This window comes from Phalacrocorax carbo, chromosome 25 (genome assembly GCF_963921805.1).
Source record: "Phalacrocorax carbo chromosome 25, bPhaCar2.1, whole genome shotgun sequence".
Classification (NCBI taxonomy): Eukaryota; Metazoa; Chordata; class Aves; order Suliformes; family Phalacrocoracidae; genus Phalacrocorax; species Phalacrocorax carbo.
Window position 1 is genome coordinate 331,321 of NC_087537.1, and position 20,729 is coordinate 352,049.

The following is a 20,729-nucleotide window of genomic DNA, read 5'->3' on the forward strand; positions in this document are numbered from 1 at the left end:
GAAAATGAACTTCAGAGATGCTGGGTAACACGACCCATTCTTGCAATACTTTAACATGTCAAAAATGCCCAGCAGATGAGGCAAACCCAGAGCCAGCTCCAGTCTTTTATTTAGACTCCCCATCCTCCCTCTTCGTGTGGCAGTGCCAGCACATTGTTTCAGTTCCACAGTCTCATGAAAGCAGAACAAATATGAGATTGCCAAATGACCGATCCTATATGTGAGAACAGCTCAGGAGGAGCAGTTCAGTGAATAGTCAAGAACACTTTTTCCTCACATTGCAATGCTTTTTGTGTGGCAGAAGATGACTTCCTAATGGAATATTGAACTGCCTCCAGGAGCGTCTGCTGTGCCAACAAGTATAATCCTGTAGCAGTATCAGTGCACTTACCACTGGGTCTTTGCTGATACAGCAGCTTCAGGCAGCAGTATAATTTTTTTTCATCTCTACTTCTGAAGGTGTTGCTGCAACATTCTTCAGGGCAGTGCTGCTATTCAGCAGATATACAACATTTGGGAGCATTTGCACGGGAGGTTCTAGGCATAGGGGAGCACATCTCACGTATAATCCCTTGGAAACCGAGCTTCGTGATCCTACAGTGCTGCACTTTCCTTCAGAAGTTCTTCTCCCTTCTTCACTGAGAGAAACTGTACCAACAATCTGAGCTTGGTGCCAGTGAATTTTCATTCCTATCACTGCAACTTGGAGAGAATTCAAAGCACCAGAAACATGGTGAAGAGTCCATAGTGATTGACTTAGAGGAAAGATTAAAAGTCTGAAATACATCTGGCTTGTGTTTAGGGTGGCTTATCATAGATACAAAAAAAATTTTAAAACTCACTTGAATAATTGCTCTCCACCTGTGCAGTGCCAACAGGTTGTTACTCAGAATAATGAGATGGAGTCAGTAAAAGTCAGAACTGAGTCTAGACACTAGGGAAGAGTGAATAATTGTCTTCACCAAAGGGAAAGTGGAAGACAAACTGACAGTTACTGGGGTCGGGGCAATATCCTAGGGCAATGACACTGGAGCAGGTTGCCCACAGAAGTTGGAGATGCCCTATCCCTGGAGGTGTTCAGGGCCAGGTTGGATGGGGCTTTGATCAGCCTGATCTAGTGGAAGGTGTCCCTGCTCATGGCAGGTGGTTGGAACTAGATGATCTTTAAGATTCCTTCCAATCCAAACCATTCTATGATTCCAGTAGAGAACAATTAAACAACTATCCGTAGGGAGACTAAGTAACCTGATAAACTTTTTCCATCTTTAACTTCTGCAACTAAGCAATGGCTTCCTGAATTTAGTATTGGCTATTTCTTGCCCTCCAGCTTTCTTTCCTCAGTACAGAAATGTACAATGGAGTTAATAACAAGGGTTCTTCTATGAATGAGGAATTCCTCAGTCTTGGTCCAGTACCCACATGGAGGAAAACTTTCCCAGTTACTTCATTTTCATGCATGACAGGTCATAGCATGGTATCATTTAGGATTTATTTAAAATTAAAAAAAAAAAAAAGCTTGGAGAGCACTGTTTTTTAATGAAGGGTGTTATTAACTTGCATATTAGTAGCTCATACAACTTCAAGAGTAGATCGTGGTGCCTAGAGTTTTCTCCATGACAAGCGTGTAAATTTTTCTTAAACTTCTGACAAGATAAGCGTCTAGCCAGTGTCTCTTTTGCAAAGCTAAATCTTCCTTTGCCTTGCAGTCAGAGTAAAATCTGTAATCTAAGAAATCACTTTGGATTTCAAGTGCAAAAGCACAAGGCAATTGTACTGGGTCAGGTGCAGGGAAAGCAGAGTGGGTCCAGGGCTCCTTCCCTAGAGGGCTCCCATGTTCGAAGAAGGAAGTGGCATGAGATGGTTCGGGTCTTTCTTTACTGAGAAAGAAAATTGCCTTGCCAGAAAAAGGAGGTGAAGACATGGCACAACTTGTGTTGTTTCACCTTCATGAAGTTATGCAAGTTACTGCGCAAGGTCTCAGGGTGAGCCAGAGCTCAGAGGCTTCTCGGTCTGTGAGATGGCTGAGAAATGCTTTCCTAGGGGAGTCACAGAATGAACTGATAAGAAAGCTCAAAGATAAATCCCCGCTTTCCAGACGTCAGCTTGTTATGGGAGCATTCATTACAAAAACTGATCTCCATCCATGCCGTATTTTTCTACCCAGCACAGTGCTTGACTGAAGAGATGTTGACTTTACGAAGGTTAAAGGTGGCTACCTCAACCAACAAATGGGATTTAGCAAGAGGGGAGGACTGTTGTTCTTTCTTCTTTCAGGAATGAAGTGTCAGGAGGATGCAGAGGTCAAACAGGCCCCTGCTGAGCAGCTGAGTGACAGCACCAGCTGCAGAGGGTGCCGGAGCAAGGCAAGACCCGAGGGTTCTCACATTTGGGAAGGGTATGCCATCTCCTTTTCCCACATCTGAAGGCAGAGGCATGACAGTGAGCGCTCCATTGGGAAAACAGTGCCCAAGCAGTTTAACCCAGAGTGCCAAGTGATGTACAGGCACTGAGTCGTGCCCTACAGCTAGCCCTCTGCTCGGACCTCACGGGACTCCTCCATGGGAGTCTAAAGCTACTCCTGCACGAAGCGAACAATAGCCTTGTGGACCATCCTCCCTTCCCTTCTATCCCCCCAAGTATATGTGCAAGGACATAAGTGTTTGCATGATCAGCTACATCATTTTGTAGACTGCAAGTAGGACTGGAAAACAACAGACCTAGGCTTGAATTCATACAAACCCCTAATAACCTGTGTGACTGAAGTGAGTGGGTGTTACACATATGACAACACACACAGAGAATGTAAATGAAATACTTTGCTTTGGCAAAGGTTCTGGACTCTGACTTACAGCCTGCCGGTGCCCGGAACATTTGCAGCATTCATAAATTCATTATATTCATTTTCAGAAAAATAGGAGTCAAGGGATTTTCCTCCTGCCTGTGAGTAGGAAATATGTTTTAATGTTTATTCTCTAATACAACACAGCAGCAGATTTAAATATTTAGGAGAGTTCTTCCTGGAGAATGAATTAGGTATCAGATATTTAGTATTTTGCAAGAAAGTTCAGATTCATGTGACAGAACAGGATTTGATGCTCTTGTTCAGAAAGATCTGGAGTAAACCCACTTGATTTCTTGGAAAATGGTCAAGCTCTAAGAACCAACAGATATATCAGGATAAGCACACCTTTTTTGTTTTCTTTTCCCTGATTCTTTGAAATGTAACAATTCTGAACTATACAGAAGCCAAATAAAACTATCACTTAAGCCCCTGTGAAAAATGAAGGCTCTGTGCCCATCTGCTAAATCTCTGCCTATGAAAGAACACAAAACCTAGCACAAATGGTGGGAGAAGGGAAAGAGGTGCACACAATATACAGCAAGGCCTGAGGGAATAAGTACTGGAAATGGCTGCAAGCAGATTATGGAAATATGGAACACTTGCACACATAAATTGTCATTAAAACCATAGAGAGCAGCCTTGAGAGAAGTTGCAGTAACCCTAGCGTAGCAGGGTTGGGGGCACTCCCAGCTGCCACACTTCTGTGAAAAAGGGATTGAGAACAGATTCCCTGTTCACGTCTTTTCAACTGTGATGGCTCTAGGGTCTAAGAATCTGCTTTCTGTTAGGAAAAACTATAAAACTTTCAACAAAAGATGAAAAACATGTCTTCCACTGGCATAAAAGCAGGAGATTTCCTGGCAGGAAGGAGTGGCATATTGAAAATTCCCTGGAAAGTAGAATACAGAAAGAATAATTACCACTGGCAGCAAACTCCAACTCTCAGCGAATACGTGTGTTACAAAGCTAACAAGACAAACAAAAATCACTCAAAACCTTGCATGTGTGCACAAGGCAGGTTTAATACTTCTTTTAAACTTAGGATTGGGCCTTAAATTAGATATAATCAGTGAAGTCCTTTCTTACTTTTATTTCCCACTTTAGTTCTTGAAATTTGGTGCCTGTTGAATTCTGTGTTAGGGTTTTTTTCAAGTCCAAGATTCGGGGAATTTTGTTAACAGTGCAATAAAAATAACTTCATAGTGTTACAGGGAAACATTAAAGCCTTTCTCTGTGTGTGTGTGTGTGTGTGTGCTGCTCTTTCCCTTTTAAAAAAAATACAGACATTGTTTCTTTAAAAGGCTCCATCTGCAAATCCCATTAGATGTGCGTATAAGGTTTCGGATGATTAATAGTTGCCTGCTTTGCTTTGGTTGGAGGGACTGAGTGCATGTATGTTAACCCCTCCCTCCCCTCTCTCACATTTCACTTCACAAACTTGTCACTCTCTCCCCAGCACAGTATTTAAAATGTGTTTCACTCATGTCCAGCACTTCACAAGGAAGCAAGCTTCAGGCCTTGGGAAGCAATTCAGGGCAATCACTGCATAGATCTGGTTACTGTTTTCCAGTTGGGACAATGAAGATATTTAGAAGAGTTCCCAAAGTAACAAGCTTGCAACAGCATAAAACCCACAAACAAACTGTTGTTTAGGGAGGAAATCTATTCTGTAAAATCTGGAAGATTTTTCCCTCTGCTCCTCTTCTGATTCTGAAGCCTGAGCTATAACCTGTCACGAGCACTGGAGCGTGGACAGGATTGGAAGCAAATGGATCCCACCAGCAGCAGCTGCATGCGCAGTCCACAACCTCCTGCCGCGCTTTGGGGGTGCCTGCGGACCACCCATGCCGATGTCACCACAGCTTCAGGGCTGAACCACTACCCACCAGCACCGTTCTCCTTCCCTCAAAAGTCAGATTTTGCTACTTACTCTGATTTCTCAACCTCCTGCCTGGCAGCTGCTCCCCATAGCTTCCCACGTGAGGATCGGATATTTGTGGAGCAGCACCCCTCTTTCCAGCACTCTGACTGGCATTTTGCAGCAACTGAGGCCAGAAGACCACTAAACCCCGGACTGGCCTTGGGTTCTGGGGAGTCAGAAGGCAGCAGCCCAAGTCTAGTGAGCGCAGCAGTGGGTATGAATGAAGATGATGAGGTACCAGTAAACACTACAAATGAGACTGAGAAAACATCATCTGAAAGAAAAAAGGAAAACCCAGGTAGGTGATATGAAATCAGGGTTGTGGGATAGTACAGGCTATAGAGTGAGAGCACCTGTAAGATTAGGAATTAAGAAACAAAACTGATGAGGGAAACTTTTTGTAGTTCTTGACTGGAGAAACTTACACAGTAACAACACTGAAGCTAAGTGGCTTATTCTTTGATGACCTCTGGTGTCTGTATTTCACTCCTGCAGATCTTGTTTACTGAACCAGGCATTTTACTCAGCAGCACAATGCACATTTGCTGTACCTAAACAGGAATCCCATGGCATGTATTCACTAAGCGGAAAGCCCTAGGGTGTGGAGCCATGCATTGCGTACCTGCCATTTGTCCCAGTGTAGGAGATCGGCAGTCAGAGCAAAGATCCCTCGCCTTGAGCTGCCTGAGCTAGTTGGAAATGTTACACTAGGATTTTGATGTCTCTGTCTATGGTAAAAAGTACAAGATGCAAAGTCTCCCTTTAGATATAAATTCCCTTTGGCCTCACTAAATATAAAATATTTTTACCTCAAAACAGGAGGTACTAAAAGTTTACCGATCAGTACAACATCCAACAATGCAGAGAATGTAGATAGTTTTCATTGTCTCATTCTAGCTAGAAAAGTGCTTTTTTTCTATAGCGCAATATTCAATCATTTCATAGCTTTATAACTTCTGATTTGCTGACGTCTCAAATCCAGGTATGTGAAATATGCATAAAATTGTTTTCTCCTAAGGAAGATGTTAAAAATTAAGATGTTTACATGCATTCATTTGCTATAGTATCCGTTTACAAGCTACAGTGTGCCTTATCCCACAGCACTGCTGTGAAGTGGGGAATATTTTCTAATATCTCCATTTTATAGGTAGAGAACTCAGCAATAAAAATGTTTATTTATTTATTTTTAGGTTTTACAGGTTGGCTACAGAAGAGCCACCTCTATCCCATTTTCATTTCTCCATTTTGCAATTTAAACACGCAGCTTGCATGTGTGCGCTCTCTGTCACACAATCATCCCTAATCTCTGTTCTCTTCCAATACGAATAGGCTGTTGGGGAATGCATAAAATAACTTACGTTCCAAACTTCCTTATGCCCGGAATCTAGTTTACTGTTCTTTCTTTAGAAACACAGCTTTGTAGAGTTTAACTTAATTTCTGTTGAAAAAGCATGTCTGGGGTAAAAAAGGATCCCAAAAACCCAAATGCAAAGAAGCTTAAAAAAAATTTAAAAGTGAAAAATGCTTTTATTAAAACATTTGCTAGTCATAGGTAAACAGCAGATTGCAGTATACTCCGATTAGTGTGATATCCTTATTCCTAAAGGGACTGATTCTGAAGTACATCTCCCTGTTTTGAGCAGATGACAAATGTTCCTTCTATTATCTATTAGCAGCACCCTTGACGGTTTCTCTCCACACTTGCTGCTGTCCCATATTCTTTTCCTTACAGGGGAGCTGTAAGCAATGACATCGCTGACCGGTATGGTGCTCCCTACCTGCTAGCAACTGTGCAAGTTGTTACTCTAGTGAACGCAAAACAATTAAAACATCCCAAAGGGGATTCCACAGCTTTTCATTTCACTCCCTTTGCTTACCAGACAGCAGATAGAATTATTTGATATAACTCCTGCAAGCTTTTCCTTCCCCCTGTCCCCAAACAAAGTAAAACAAATGAAGGGGAAGTCTAAGAGCAATTTTACTGTGATTTCCTTCACTTTTACAGCAGTTCCAGGAAACACAGCCAGACATATCACATACTGATTGTTTATTCTAAGTGGAATATAAGCCTTTTCTCTCTTCTTGAGAATTTTCCTTGACCTCTAGAAAAATCTAGGAACCCAGAGCCTTCTCTTTGGAGATTGGGCTAGTAAAGAAAAACATATTGAAATCACTTGAAGACAAAACCTACAAAATAAACTATTTTATTTCAGTTGGTGCCTTATCCACCACAATTTTACCTGAACTACAATTGCCATGATTAAGGTGTTACCATAATTCGTACCAGTGCATGCAAAACCTTTGGTTCTCATGAAGACCCTAGTTCTTACAAGACACACAGTGGAGATCTTGGAACATGGCGCTTTGCAGCGTTCTGAGAAAAGTCTAAAATAAGCATATTTCTCAAACAAATAAGCAGAATGGTGTAAAAATAATAAAAAGCTTGTCAATCTTTAAAACTTTCTTTGACACATGGATATATTAAAAACAGTTAAAAATGGCTTTGTTATGGCAATAATAACTGTAGCATCTACTGCAAGTACTTGTGGATAAACATGCACATACCCTCCCATTCCTCTACAGACTTCAGTTATTTAGATGCCGATTCAGTCTTGACTTCACAGGTTCACCAAATGACCTGAAGATATAAGTTAACTTAGCGATAGCTTTCACAGCTGCCTCTGCTCTCCATCCATAAGGCAAATCCATTAACATTTTCAAATAAAATTTCAATAAAGTTTCTGTCTGACCTGTCCTAAATTGTACTTGTGTTATTACGCACTTGAAGTCCCCAGATCTCTGACAATAGTGATGTAATACATAATAGAATTCAGATAGCTTTACGTTATGTGAATGAAACAATGGAGACTAATAGGGAGATTGCAATAGAAATGAGAATGTGATAACGGTGTGTAATGGCTCCCTTAACAGCATGAGACATACAATGTCCTTGACTGAAGAATTCTGGAGAACTTTGTATTGAAACATGAAGAGCTGATCTGAATTCCTGCCTGCCAACCTTTCTCAGCCCTGCCACTAACTATAGAGATCCTTCCTAAGCTTGCAATTGCTATTTACAGCCATGGTGGCATGAAAAACAGTAGGTAAGAGTAGCTAGCATCAGGCAGCAGCAGATAACCTGAGGAGGACTGAAAAGCGAAGTGCAGGCAAGTCCCTAATCATTTTAAAGTGGTCTGGGCCCAGAACGTCATGTGCCACAGCCCTCCGTACGCACCCGCCGTTGAGCACTGTTCCATGAGGCGCACACAGAAGCAACTTCTGGATACTTTAGCATCAGCTGCCAAATTAAGCCAGTATTATCGAGGTCGCTTTATTTGGCCAATGTTCGCAATAGCTTTCAGACTTTCATGTTCTATAACAGCAAAATCTGTCAGTGTCTTACTACCTGGTTTAACCACTTAGAATAAATACGCCCTCAAAGTCTTTAGTATGGGGAAAAAAGTAACATAGTGCAGATGCCTCATATTTTTATTTTACTTTATTCTACTGAGGGAAAAACTGGAGACATTGACAGTAGTTTGCAGAATAACAAACACAAGGTGCATCAATCTGGGCTGTGGATCACCACAAACATCTGACGAGCAGATAGCATCCTCCACATACAGGCATTAGCAACCCCATGCTTCTGTGCCTAAGCTGCTCTCTGGGCAATACAGGTACCCTCTGTGGTGCCAAAATCCTGCACCTGCACAGTGCAGAGTCCTTACGCCTTCCTCCAACGCATAGTTTACTGGCTATTGGTAGTAGCCCAGTTCAACCCAGTGAGGAAGAGTGAGTGCTATTTCATGAGGCCAGAATCTGACTCAGTTACGCTGGCTGTAAGCACAAAGCAACGCTGACTGCTCTTGGCCAGCTCCAAATGCTGAATTTGGCCCATTGTTTTGCAGCAAATAGGTAGCCTCATCATACAAACATGTAGGTATTAGTGCCTGACACAGTTTTTGTTCTGGAAACTGTATAGCATTGGAACATGTACTATTTGGGTTCCTACACTTATTTTGCTGCAGCCCTGGGGAAAGGCAGCTGTTCAGTTCAACCACACAGCGAGACTGGCTGGGATCCTAGGGGTATGCGTGCTTCGTGGTAGAGACACAGATCTTCCTGTGCCTGAGCAACTTGCCTTTTTATTTCTTTTTTAAAGTGGCAGTACAGTGGGAAAATATTTCCAAGCTGATTTGCCCTTTCACACAACATTTGCCATTTCCCACATTCTGTTGTCAAAACTCTGAAGCAACTAGGCCCAGTTTCTGCTTTTGGAATGCCACAAAACCTTCAGCCACAAATAACCGTATGTCTCTTTACAACACCGTGTGACACACAGCCTGGATCGCAGGGTCCAAGCTACCCACCCCGCTCTGTCCCAGAAATACTTAGCTATTTAAAATTATTCACATTGGTTTTTTGGAGATGAAGACTGGTGAAGCTTCCCCTGAGAAAGGATGTCCTTTGCATAGGGCTAAGTGGTGAACTGACATGTATATTCAGGTTGCATTAGCTATTTTTATCCCAGGTTAATTTGACAGAGGTGGCTTTAGGTCCTGTGGTGTTATTGGCATTGCAAAGCTGCTTCACCCCTCCACATGCTTGCTAGGGGAGCAGAGACCCAGGGCGAAGCCCTTGAGAACAAGGCTCCCAGAAGCTGGTGGCAAAGTTCCCGGCAGGGGATCCACACTTCAGATCCTGCTTCCCCACCACTCTCTCAAAAGCGACATTTGTTAGCCTTCGGGAAACATGTAATGGTGTGTTTCTTCAGTGAGTGGTGAGAATGATGGGGGTTGTACAACTATGGGCAAAATCATGGGAAGAAACTTCTGGGGTTTTGTTTTCATACTTTCCCCAGCTTTATTCAGGAATTTTTGAAGTAACAGTAGCAAGAACAACGTTGATGCACACAAGACTAATTTCCCTGAACGGCAGAGCTGTACAGCTGTAGCATGTGATACACCGGTCCCTGTGCGCCTTATCATTAACAGGAGCAACGTCTGATTTATCTATTTCTGATGGACAGAGCTAAGATCAGATCAGTCATGAAGCCTACAGCCACACCTGACAGATTTTTCCAGCTTTATTACTCTGGCAACCAAAGGGACATTTAGAAGATGATAGTGCATGTCATGCTCATTGCTACTCTTTTGTCTATCATTTCTATATAGAAATATTACGCTGGGACACATGAAACTTCATTGCACACTGGTTACACACAAAAATTAAGTAGTTAACCCCCAAGATAACAAAAAGCCTACTAGCATCTTCAGTTCAGAGAACCTAGCCAAACACAGGAGCAAGAGGAAAGAAAGGGTCAAGGAACTTGTAAAACTGATGCCCTGAAAGATTGGCAGTTTGGGCTTTGCTCACCAAAACAAGGGCTTTTTGCCTTGCATTGCTTAGAGAGTCTTCACACGCACCAATTTTAAAAACACAGTTTGTGTTTGTCAGTTTGTCAGTTTGTGTTTGCTTTTTAGCATAATTGGTGCGGCACCCCTTTGGCTAATGGCTTGAAACTTGGCTCTGAAGTACGACTCTTGACCGCACTGCAGCCAAGTGCATAAATAGAAGAAAAGTTTTCAGGGCAGCGCCGTGACGAGGACGATACCAGGCCAGTCACGCAACAGTTTGTAGTTTTCATTTAGCAAGGATTAGAAGCTCAGAGTCTGGAGTATTGTGAGCCAATTCAAAGAGCAATGGTTCTCTGGTGCTGCTTGTTTGACCATCGTCCTCACACACACACGGTATTTCCAGGACATAGCTAGCTTAGGGTGCTTGCTGTGTGACGTTGCCTTATGCCCCGCACCTGAGGTCATCACCATGCCCTCGTAACACACTATTCGTCGCCCACACCAAGCGCCAGCTTTGCCTCCTGTTACTTGGTAGAGCAGGGGAGAGCAACGCTACGTATATAAGGAATGAAAGTAAAGAATTGGGGAGGGAAACGATTTTGCTGCAATGATAGGAAGGAATAAGAGCTTCTGTCCCACAGCTGCTCGCTTCTGGCCTTGCAGAGGCAGGCCTGCGCGCCTGCAGTTTTGACAGCACCCCCCTTCCCGATCCCGAGGCCCCACCTTTGTCCCCTGAACCCAAGACTGACAACGCTGATAAGTCACGCTGGGCTCGAGGGGCGTAACAGAAACTGCCCTTCGCTTAGTAGTTTGCGTCAGGCCTCTGCCGTACCCGCGTTCGCACAGATCGAAGCCACTGCAAATTACACGACGGGTGTGCTTGCCTCTTAGAAAACCAGAACTCAAGCAACAAGGCAGAACCAAGCAGCAAGTCACGGAAGGAAAGGACAGCCTTCACAAAGGAGCAGCTACGGGAGCTGGAAGCTGAATTTGCCCACCACAACTACTTGACGAGGCTCAGGAGATATGAAATAGCTGTGAACCTGGATCTCACCGAGAGACAGGTACTTCTGAATCCCTGCCTCCCAGCTTCTTCCTCCTCCCCACACACTTCTCCCTAAAGCTAAAAACCAGATATGTTACTCAAGGGTGTACTTTTGCAGTGGCACAGAGGTATTTCAGCACAAAGCCTCCACACTCTTTTAGAACATATTTGTTACAAATTTCTGTAAGTAGTTAACAAATGTAATTATGTTTATCTAAACTAAAGACACATTTGGGAATAACTGGTATCTACTGAGCTGTTTTTTACCACCACTCGTTGGTACATAGTGATACATCAAGGCTTACAGGTGGAATGTGGGCATCACCTTAGACTGCAATTACCAGGAAAGTATTAGAACGGTATATGTTTGATACATGCATTTTTCCTGGGTCAGGTAATATTTTGAGGCAGTAGGGAAAGATAAAAACGCAGTTTTGTGGGGAGAGAGACATTTCTGTTCTCTCATTGTGATCTCAGTCAGGGTTTCCTTACCAAAGCTTAGTGGACAATAAAGGAATTGCTCAATTAAGTGAAGCAAATTGCAATTCCTGAAGCATTAGATTGGATGGGCTAGATTTTAAAAGACATTAGATGCACTGTGCCCCTTGGATTGTCACATTTAGCTGACATAAAGACAGATTCTAGGCAAAGCACTTGTACTGCCTTTGCGGGTCTCAGAGAAACATCTGCCTAGAACAGTTTAGAAAGATTTGTTCCTGCCTCTGTTAGAGAGCTGGATTACTTAAACTTGTGAGGTTCCTTTCCCCTTTTCTTCTAGAATTCCACAAAATATCTGCCTACTGATACACATATATATGCATAGGTCTGCTTATAGAGCTCAGGTTGAGGCAATAAGTAATTATTTCCTTTTTACTACCCAGGTCAAAGTATGGTTTCAGAACAGAAGGATGAAGTGGAAACGTGTCAAAGGTGGGCAACCAGTGTCCCCACATGAACATGACACAGAAGATGTGGACTCTGCTGCCTCCCCCAGCTCTGACTAGTCCTTGCAGCAGTGGGAGGGGAATACGGAAGAAACAACTGATCAGAAAGTGGATGCAATGCTGTTCCAGGTCAGCTACACCATGAGATGTTCCTGCTTGCAAAATCCGTAGCCCTGAGTCTTTAAAAGGTGTATGATGCTTTAGGTTACAGAGGCAATTAAAGATCACAGGGGAAAAAAAAGCCAAAGGAGGGCACGATTTTGACTTTTGTCTGAATTAATTTAACACTCTCTGGTATTGCCTTACTACTACAGATGTGTCTTCAGAATAAAAGCTAACAAATACTGAATATAAAACAGAGGTAATGTTGTCTAGGCTCTCAAACACTCAGAAAATACAGGTTGTCAGTCAGCAAGAAGGGTTCAGCAAGTGATAATGCAACTAACAGTGTTGTCATCCAGCCTTTCCCCGGTCACATCTATTCACTCTGCATTTGGGCTTGGCAAGGCACATTTTCCTTGTGCCTTACTTTAAGAGAAATAAATATTTTGATAGTCACAGATTTTTCTTGTAATATGAATTGAACACCTGTATGGCTATGCAGTAAGATTACAAAACAAAAATTTGAGACCAGAACTATATGCACAGAATCCTGCTTACCAGTTTCAGAAGAGATGGCTTTCACGTCGACAGCCCGAGGACAGGTGCCTTGTTGTCGGTAGAAGTTTGCAGAGGGAAATTTCTTCCAAGCTTACTGTAAATCCTGAAATTAAATCGCTCTATCTCAATTTCAAATATTTTTTCAAAGCAGTCATTACCAAATGTCACAGCAGGTACAGCAGAGATTAAGGCCTCAACGCAATAGCAATCAGTATTTGTTTTCAATAGTTAACTCCATTTACCTAAAAGAAAAGTATTTTTTACTGCTGCATTTCTTTTGGGTTTATGGAATCCCTCTGGAAACCCATGGTTTTATTTGTGAATTCAGGATTGTCAAGTGAAACAGAAAACAATGTTATGTGGAATGATTCAACTGATTTTACTGTCTACAAATTCTCGTTTCATTTTTCACTGGAGACAAAACTTTCCCCAAATAAACATGTACATCTGTGTATTTAAATTACATATAAAAACATCTGTTAATCTAGGTATTGTGTGGATTTACACTCGTTACTTACTGTCTTCTAAATCAATACCTGGATTTATGAAATTTACAGTTAAGTGCTCACCTTAGCCCTTTTTGCAAAGTTCCCATTGATAGGTTATTTTCTGTGATTTTTTATTAGTGTTTGCAACTGATCAAATATTTCATACAAATGAATAGTATCTGTGCTTTTCAAAACATGTAGACATATTGTGCCTTTGCTCACCTCTGCCTTTGACAGGATTTGAGGACACCAAAAAACTTTGCCAACAATCTTTAAAGCCACTAAAGCCCACAGAGACAACCGCCCATACTTCTAATGTAAATAATATGTGAAAGAAGCTTTCCAACACAGAATCACAGACTGCCATGGCACCACCAGAAGCCTTAAGAACACTTCCACTTGAAATTAGCCCCTCTTTCAGCTGAAACTTGTAGTGTATCAAATTATGAACTTTTAGAAAAGCATAGTGTCTGTTTCCATTGCCTTTGTCTTTTCATTGAATGTACAAATGACGTATTTTAAACAGAATTTTACACTAGCATATCACATTATGACTATTGAGGATAATGAAACTTCAATTTAAATATTTGAAAGGTAACCACTATTTGCAGCTATGTCAAACTATCTTCCTTTCACTTTACTCTGATGCGTTGTTATTGGGGTTTAATGTGGACGGCAGATATGCTGGATATAAAGTTGCATATCTGGATGATCTGTTTATAAAGTTTTCTATGGTTATTCCACTTGTAAAAGACCTCAAAACAGGTAAAAAAGAAAAAAAAAGGTAGTTGATATTTAACAGAGATGCTGCATTCTTTACGCAGAGCTGATTACGGTACCCACTCAGAAAAAACATCTATTACATTCCTTCTTTAACAAGTTCTAACTCTTTTTGACAGATGTAAAATGAACAGTTTAGAGCATATACTTGTGCAAAGCCAACTAAAAATAATTATTTTGCACCATAAGCTTAAATTAATGCTGTATTTAATGCAAATTAATAATAAATAATCAGTTAAAATAATTAGAGGTATGCACCTCCTCTCTCTGAGCTAGATCCACCCATGTATCTTCAGATCTTTATGGTAAGGAAACACTACCCTCGATTTCCTCCCAGGACATTTGCGAAAGGTACGGCATTTCCATGGGAGGTCATGCAGAGGGGACGTTACGGCCGGATCCCGGTTACTCCAGCAGCAATAAGCTGAGGTGTGCTATGACAGAGCACTATTATTTGGGTTGCAAACCTGATAGTAACGATAGGTTAATAACCTCACTATTCAGCTTACATAAAACTGGCCAAAAATATTGCCTGTGCACAGATGAGAAGCTACAGTTCGCTGTAACTTTGACAGCAGAAAATGTCTACAGATCTGCTTAAATGTTGGTGCCTTCTGATGAAGCTTCTGACTCAACTCGCTAGTTTAGTTCTTGGCAAGCACTGAAGCAAGCTGGTTTTGTGACGAAGTCTGGTGCTAACTTGGACATCCTGCCCTCATCTCCAGGAACACAAACCACCGTGGGGCAGGAGCTCTTTGTTATTCATTTCCGTGTAAGCTCTTAAGCCAATGACTCACTGTACATCACCTCGCTGCTCCTCCCCACCGCGGTTAGGAAGTCTGCAAGCTGCAGAAGCAGCTTATTTTGTGATGAAAACTTTTGGACTCTTGGCTACCAAAATAAACCAAGATCAGCGCCTCACCCAGAAAGAAGGCTAATAAATTTTCCCTTTCAAGGAAGCTGTCAACAGTACTATATTGCATCCTAATTCACTTAAAAGCTAGTCAATGGGATCTCAGTCCATACCCATAATTACAGCTCCTAAACAGTTCCTGCTCTGTCTTTTGAGAAATAAGGTACGAGTCACCTGTGAGATCATTTTATGCTTAGGCAGTTTCCGCATGAAACCATCTGCTTATTCTAAGACTTTAGTGTTTTGTGAAGGAACATTTCACTCCTGACATCAAAGCAATTGACCCCTGAACCTCTGGTGCCAAGAATCTTTCAGGCAAAATCTGTCGTCTGGGAGCAAAATCTCTGACCTGCAATTATTTTTCGCAGAAATACACATCAGGCTTTATTCTCCTCACGGAAGGGAAGTAAGCTACCTGGGGATGTTTGGCAATGCTTCCCATGCCTGATTCTTAATAAATAATCACCCACATAACATTGGAAAAGGTCTGGCAGGTCTTCCACAGGAAGCACACGCGGGCAGACAAGCAAGACTTTCTTCCCATACAAGGCCAGTGCAAAGAGCCCACAGGGAACAGGGATATCTATATAAACACAAATGTGCTGTAGCCCTTTATATCTGTGCTGCCTCTTCTAAACACCAGAAAAGAAGCACTTTCCTTAGAGTCATAGAGTTTATGGGCATTTTATCTACCTAGCCAGACGCCAACGTAGCATAGGCCCTATTTTGTTTTACATACTTTTTGTATCCCATGACTCCTCTGTTCTTAGCCCTCAGTTTCTCTGCATCTTTCTACAGCATTAAGCTAGTGATTTTTCCAGTTAATAGAGCTACTTGGACAACTTAAAAATAACACAAAGATGACTAAGAAAGCATGTACTCGTGTGGGTGTGCACTTGATGAAGTCTTAGAGAGATCCACAACCCCACGAGAAAAACTTCAGATGGTCCATAACTTTAAAGAATCACTGATTTTCAATGTCAGCTATACCATCATCACCCCCACCACCAGCCCCTCCAGCTAAATCAGCTTAGTAGAGATCAGGAGTCTTAGCAGCAATGGTATGATTTTAGAAGATGATGCTACTATGAATTCCTGATCTAGTTTTCTAGCTGTTGTCTAAGAATGCCATTGCATGGTTTTTAATCAAGTCAAGTGCAGATCTAGACTTCTGTGATGAGCTCTCCAACTCATACGTAAGTATTTACTCATTTGGGGCTTTGTAATGGTGTCTTATATGATTCAGAGGACACAGATAAAGGGTCATCCTGCAAAAACACGATACCTTATTATTCACTCTTGACAAATTCCCTTGAGAAAGGGGACTGACTTTTATTCCTTGAGACAATAAAAAGGTGTAACTGCAGTACAGACAGATGATCCCATGGTAGTTATTTTAATGCCTGTTAAGGCAGAAGGGAAGCACGCCAAGCTTGTTAGTGTCATTATTGGTACTACATTGCAAGGACAAGACTTGAAGGCAGTCAGTTTTTTGGCCGGGTGACACCTGGGAGAAAGTCTCTAGCTATTGCCTAGAGTTAGACAGTACTTATTCAGGGGCTATGTTTCTGGAAGTTTGACTAGCTGAATGAATATAGAAGCTTACCAAAGATATAACAAAATAAAAAGGCTACTGATTTCAAACGCCCTTGTTATTTTCATTTATTTACTTTGGTCATTTTTTAGGTCAAAATGTTTTTGACCTGATATATTTTCAGTTGTCTCATGGAGATGACACTACACGCAATCCAGTCAAGTGCTTCAGTGAAATTTTACAACAGTAATCACTAGTATTAACAAAATGGATATGAAGCTAGTAACAGTTAACTGTCAGTATAGCTGAATCTGTGCACAGCTATAAAATCACTATACTATTAAATTATAATCCATCTGTCAAAGTTTTCATGCTGGCCTCCTCTGTTAACCTCCCAAGCGTTTTTTTTTCAGAGCTGAACAGTAAAGGTTGTTTTTAAACACCTGAGACAAGCTTATATTTGGAATATCTGTCTCAAAAGAAAATATAATTTCCTTAGAAATACAAGCACAATGAAGATTGCACAGAAACAGCTTGGAGACAGTGACTCCTCAGAGTAGAAAAACAATCTGGTGTGTTTCCTCTGCATGTGCGTCTTACCAAACTGTTACTATTATCAGTTAAATGCTAGAAAAGGCTTTGCAAAAAAAAACCTACTGCATCCTAGATCCAGAGACAAAAATTGGATTTTAAATATGTGCCAAAGTGCTGCTGTGCTCGGCTATTTGCCATCCATCTCATGCCAAACCAGACGTCTGCAAGGCCTTCCTTACCATTGTGCCAGGAACTCCGGTAACAAAACATTCTTCCCCTCTTGCTTTCCTGCAGCACAGACTTCTCATGAGAGAATCCTGTCTGTGTTGCAGGGTAAACCAGATTCTTCTATCTAAAGTCTGTTTTAGTACAGGAGCAACAAGAAATCCAGCAATAATGAAGGACAGGAATCTTCAGGAATGGGAAACAGGGTAGATCACAGAATCACAAAAATCCCAGCATGGCAGGGGTTGGAAGGGCCCTCTGGAGCTCACCCCGTCCCACCCCCTGCGTGAGCAGGCACCCCCAGAGCAGGGGCACAGGGCCGCGTCCAGGCGGGCTGTGAATGTCTCCAGGGAAGGGACCCCACAGCCTCTCTGGGCAGCCTGTGCCCCTGCTCTGGCACCCGCACAGGGAAGGGGTTTGTACTCATGTTCAGGGGGAACTTCCCGTGTTCCAGCTTGTGCCCGTGGCCCCTTGGCCTGGCGTTGGGCACCACTGAAAAGAGCCCGGCCCCATCCTCCTGACACCCACCCTTTAGATATTTATCAGTATTTATGAAATCCCCCTTCAGCCTTCTCCAGACTGAACAAACCCAGGTCTCTCAGCCTTTCCTCATATGGGAGATGCTCCAGTCCCCTGATCATCTCCGTAGGTCCCCACTGGACTTGCTCGAGGAGTTCCACATCCTTCTTAAACTGGGGGGCCCAAAACTGGACACAGCACTCCAGATGCGGACTCACCAGGGCAGAGTAGAGGGGGAGGATAACCCCTCTCAATCTCCTGGCCACACTCCTTTTAATGCATCCCAGGACACCATTGACCTTCTTGGTCACAAGGGCACATTGTTGGCTCATGGTCAACTTGCTGTCCCCCAGCACCCCCAGGTCCTTCTCAACAGGGCTGCTTTCCAGCAGTTCAGCCCCCCGCCTGTAGTGGTGTGGGGGGTCGTTCCTTGCACTTGCTCTTGTTGAATTTCATCAGGTTCCCCTGGGCCCAGCTCTCCAGCCCATCCAGGTCTCGCTGGGTGGCAGCACAGCTTCTGGCGCATCAGCCACTCCACCCAGCTGGGTATCGTCAGCGAACTTGCTGAGGTTACACTCTATCCCATCATCCAGGTCATCGATGAATATGTTGAACAGGACTGGACCCAGCACAGACCCCTGGGGAGCACCACTAGTGACAGGCCTCCAGCCAGACTCTGCCCCGTTGATCACGACCCTCTGAGTTCTGTTGTTGAGCCAGATCTGTATCTCACTCACTGTCCACTCATCCAACCCACACTTCCTTAGCTTGCCTGTGAGGAGGCTATGGAAGACAGTGTCAAATGACCCACTGGATCATATTTTCAGTGGTTTTGTCACCAATATCATTAATAAAATTCCTTAATACCGATTTAGTATTAAGAAGTAGGCATTCTTTATTACAGCACCAGATGCACAGGGGATAATTACTCCTAGCATGCATACTGCAAGTTGTGATAGACAGAGCTTATATAGCTCAGTTGTATACATATGCATTTGATTTCCCAGAATAGTTATACATATTCATTCTATTTCTTGGAACTAATTATAATACTTGCATCTTAATTATCCGTGCGCTTTAAGTCCCTTAGGAGCCCCTGAAGAGGTATCAGGTGGTCCCTAGTGGTTTGTTGAAGGGGTGTTTTGTGTGTCCTTTCCATGAACTCTGAGACCTTCTTCCACATATGGTCGTGAGTTGGCCCATCAACTAATCCTGTCAGTGTGTTGCAAGGTGTGTTGGTTTCAACTGGTGTTCTGGCTCTCATCTAGACAGAGATGTTTCTCTTGGTTTGGACTGGTGCCTACTGCTAGGTTGTTTGCATCCCTCCAGGGCGTCCCCGATCACACTTGCAAATGTCATGTCCTTGAGTGATTCTTGCCTGAAGCCCCTTACAACAGTTTTATGATAGCAAATTCACAGTAATAATTCTGTTTGTTTCTTTTTTTTGCTAGAACACATATCATTACCAAAGCTCTTCCAGGCCCTGAAAGCAACCTGCTCCACGTAAAGAGATACTTATCAATCACTACCACTAAGGGATTGTGGAAGGAACCTTGGCCCACGAAACAAGTCTGGTATCACCAGAGGTTAAGGAAGTGACAGACTGCTATTTTGGAAACTTTTGAATTCAGTTCTGAATAGAACAGGCCTTTGGAGGAGCTCTGTGCCAGTTTTATGTCAGCAGGCCCATGGCTAGCTTAGGGAAGAGGTTTGTGCTTTGAAGAATTTCACCTCATAGTACTTCGGCATTTACAGAATTCGGTAAATTCTGTCCCCAGTGATTTTCTGCCCATACAGGGTTTAAACATCTGCACATATCAGTAGAAGCAGTAAAGTACCAGCCAGTGACTGACTTGGTGTGTTTTGTTATTTTTGTTCATTTTGCTTGGTTTTTTCCCAAATATTGCTAATTGTGACTGACTGCTCATGCCATTTTAAACACCACTCTCCCAACAGCGAGCGTATCTACTCAAATAGCTGTATAGTGGACAAGAACATCTACAGTTGCCTAGGCAAGACCGTTGGAGCTCCAAACAGAAAAGGTGCACCATAGTTGCTACGCCCTTCATTTCAGAACTAGTCTTTCCAAGACAACCTTGAAATTGCTGATATGACTAGTGTCATGGTATTAATCCATGAACTGGCACCTTCTGGGTGGGATTTCCTACAACTTTGTCGTATTAATAGAATGGCTTGGGCTGGAAGGGACCTTTAAAGATCACCTAGTCCAACCCTCCTGCTACGAGCAGGGACATCTTTCACTAGAGCAGGTTGCTCAGAGCCCCATCCAACCTGACCATGAATACTTCCAGGGGCAGGGCATCCACAACATCCCTGGGCAACTTATTCCAGTGTCTCACCACCTTCATAGTAAGGAGTTTCTTCCTTATATCTAATCTAAATCTACCCTCTTTTAGTTTAAAACTGTTGCTCCTTGTCCTATGACTACAGGCCCTGGAAAAAGTAACTCCTGCTGCTGCAAATCTTCGTCTCTCTGAGAAGGAGCCCTTCTCTGTCAGGATTACAAGCTGGTGAAAGGCCTGAGGAATGGATACTTGCTCACAACTGCACTTCTCACTGGTAATAAAAAGTGTCCAATAAAAACACAACACTTCCTTTTTCATAAGGTATTACTTAAGTGGATATGACTATTTCATTATGGAGACAGCAAAGCAAAAAATTGGAAGCAACAGCTCTGTTTCCCTTCAAACACTTTTTAAAGCTGTGGCATATCCTTGCTAATGTTTTGTTAAATCACCTGCTCATACTTTTCCCTGATGGTGTAAGAGGCAAAGATTTTGGAGGGAAGAGTTGAGCACCCCAAGGATCAAACTGAATTGGCTGGCTGTAAGTCAGAGAAAAGCTGTGATACCTTCTCCATCTTCTCCAGGAGGCTTATTGCAAGGGTTGAGAAAACAAGGTGCTAAGAGAGAGCAAGCAAGACACATCTAGTGGTTCTCTGTCCAT

At 42.7% G+C, this 20,729-nt stretch overlaps 1 protein-coding gene and 1 long non-coding RNA gene across 2 annotated transcripts; one reads left to right on the forward strand and one right to left on the reverse strand.

The window, feature by feature from the left end:
- Nucleotides 1–3,138: 3,138 nt before the first annotated feature.
- On the reverse strand, nt 3,139–4,858 carry LOC135317211 (uncharacterized). Its single transcript, XR_010376277.1, has 2 exons — nt 4,773–4,858; nt 3,139–3,731 (listed from the first exon to the last, which is right to left on the reverse strand). It is a non-coding gene; the product is annotated as an uncharacterized LOC135317211 (long non-coding RNA).
- On the forward strand, nt 4,360–13,256 carry MEOX1 (mesenchyme homeobox 1). Its single transcript, XM_009506282.2, has 3 exons — nt 4,360–5,061; nt 11,012–11,184; nt 12,047–13,256. Exons 1-3 carry the CDS (start codon nt 4,611–4,613, stop codon nt 12,167–12,169), a joined length of 747 nt encoding a protein of 248 aa, XP_009504577.1. The 5' UTR covers nt 4,360–4,610; the 3' UTR covers nt 12,170–13,256.
- The last annotated feature ends 7,473 nt before the right edge of the window (nt 13,257–20,729 follow it).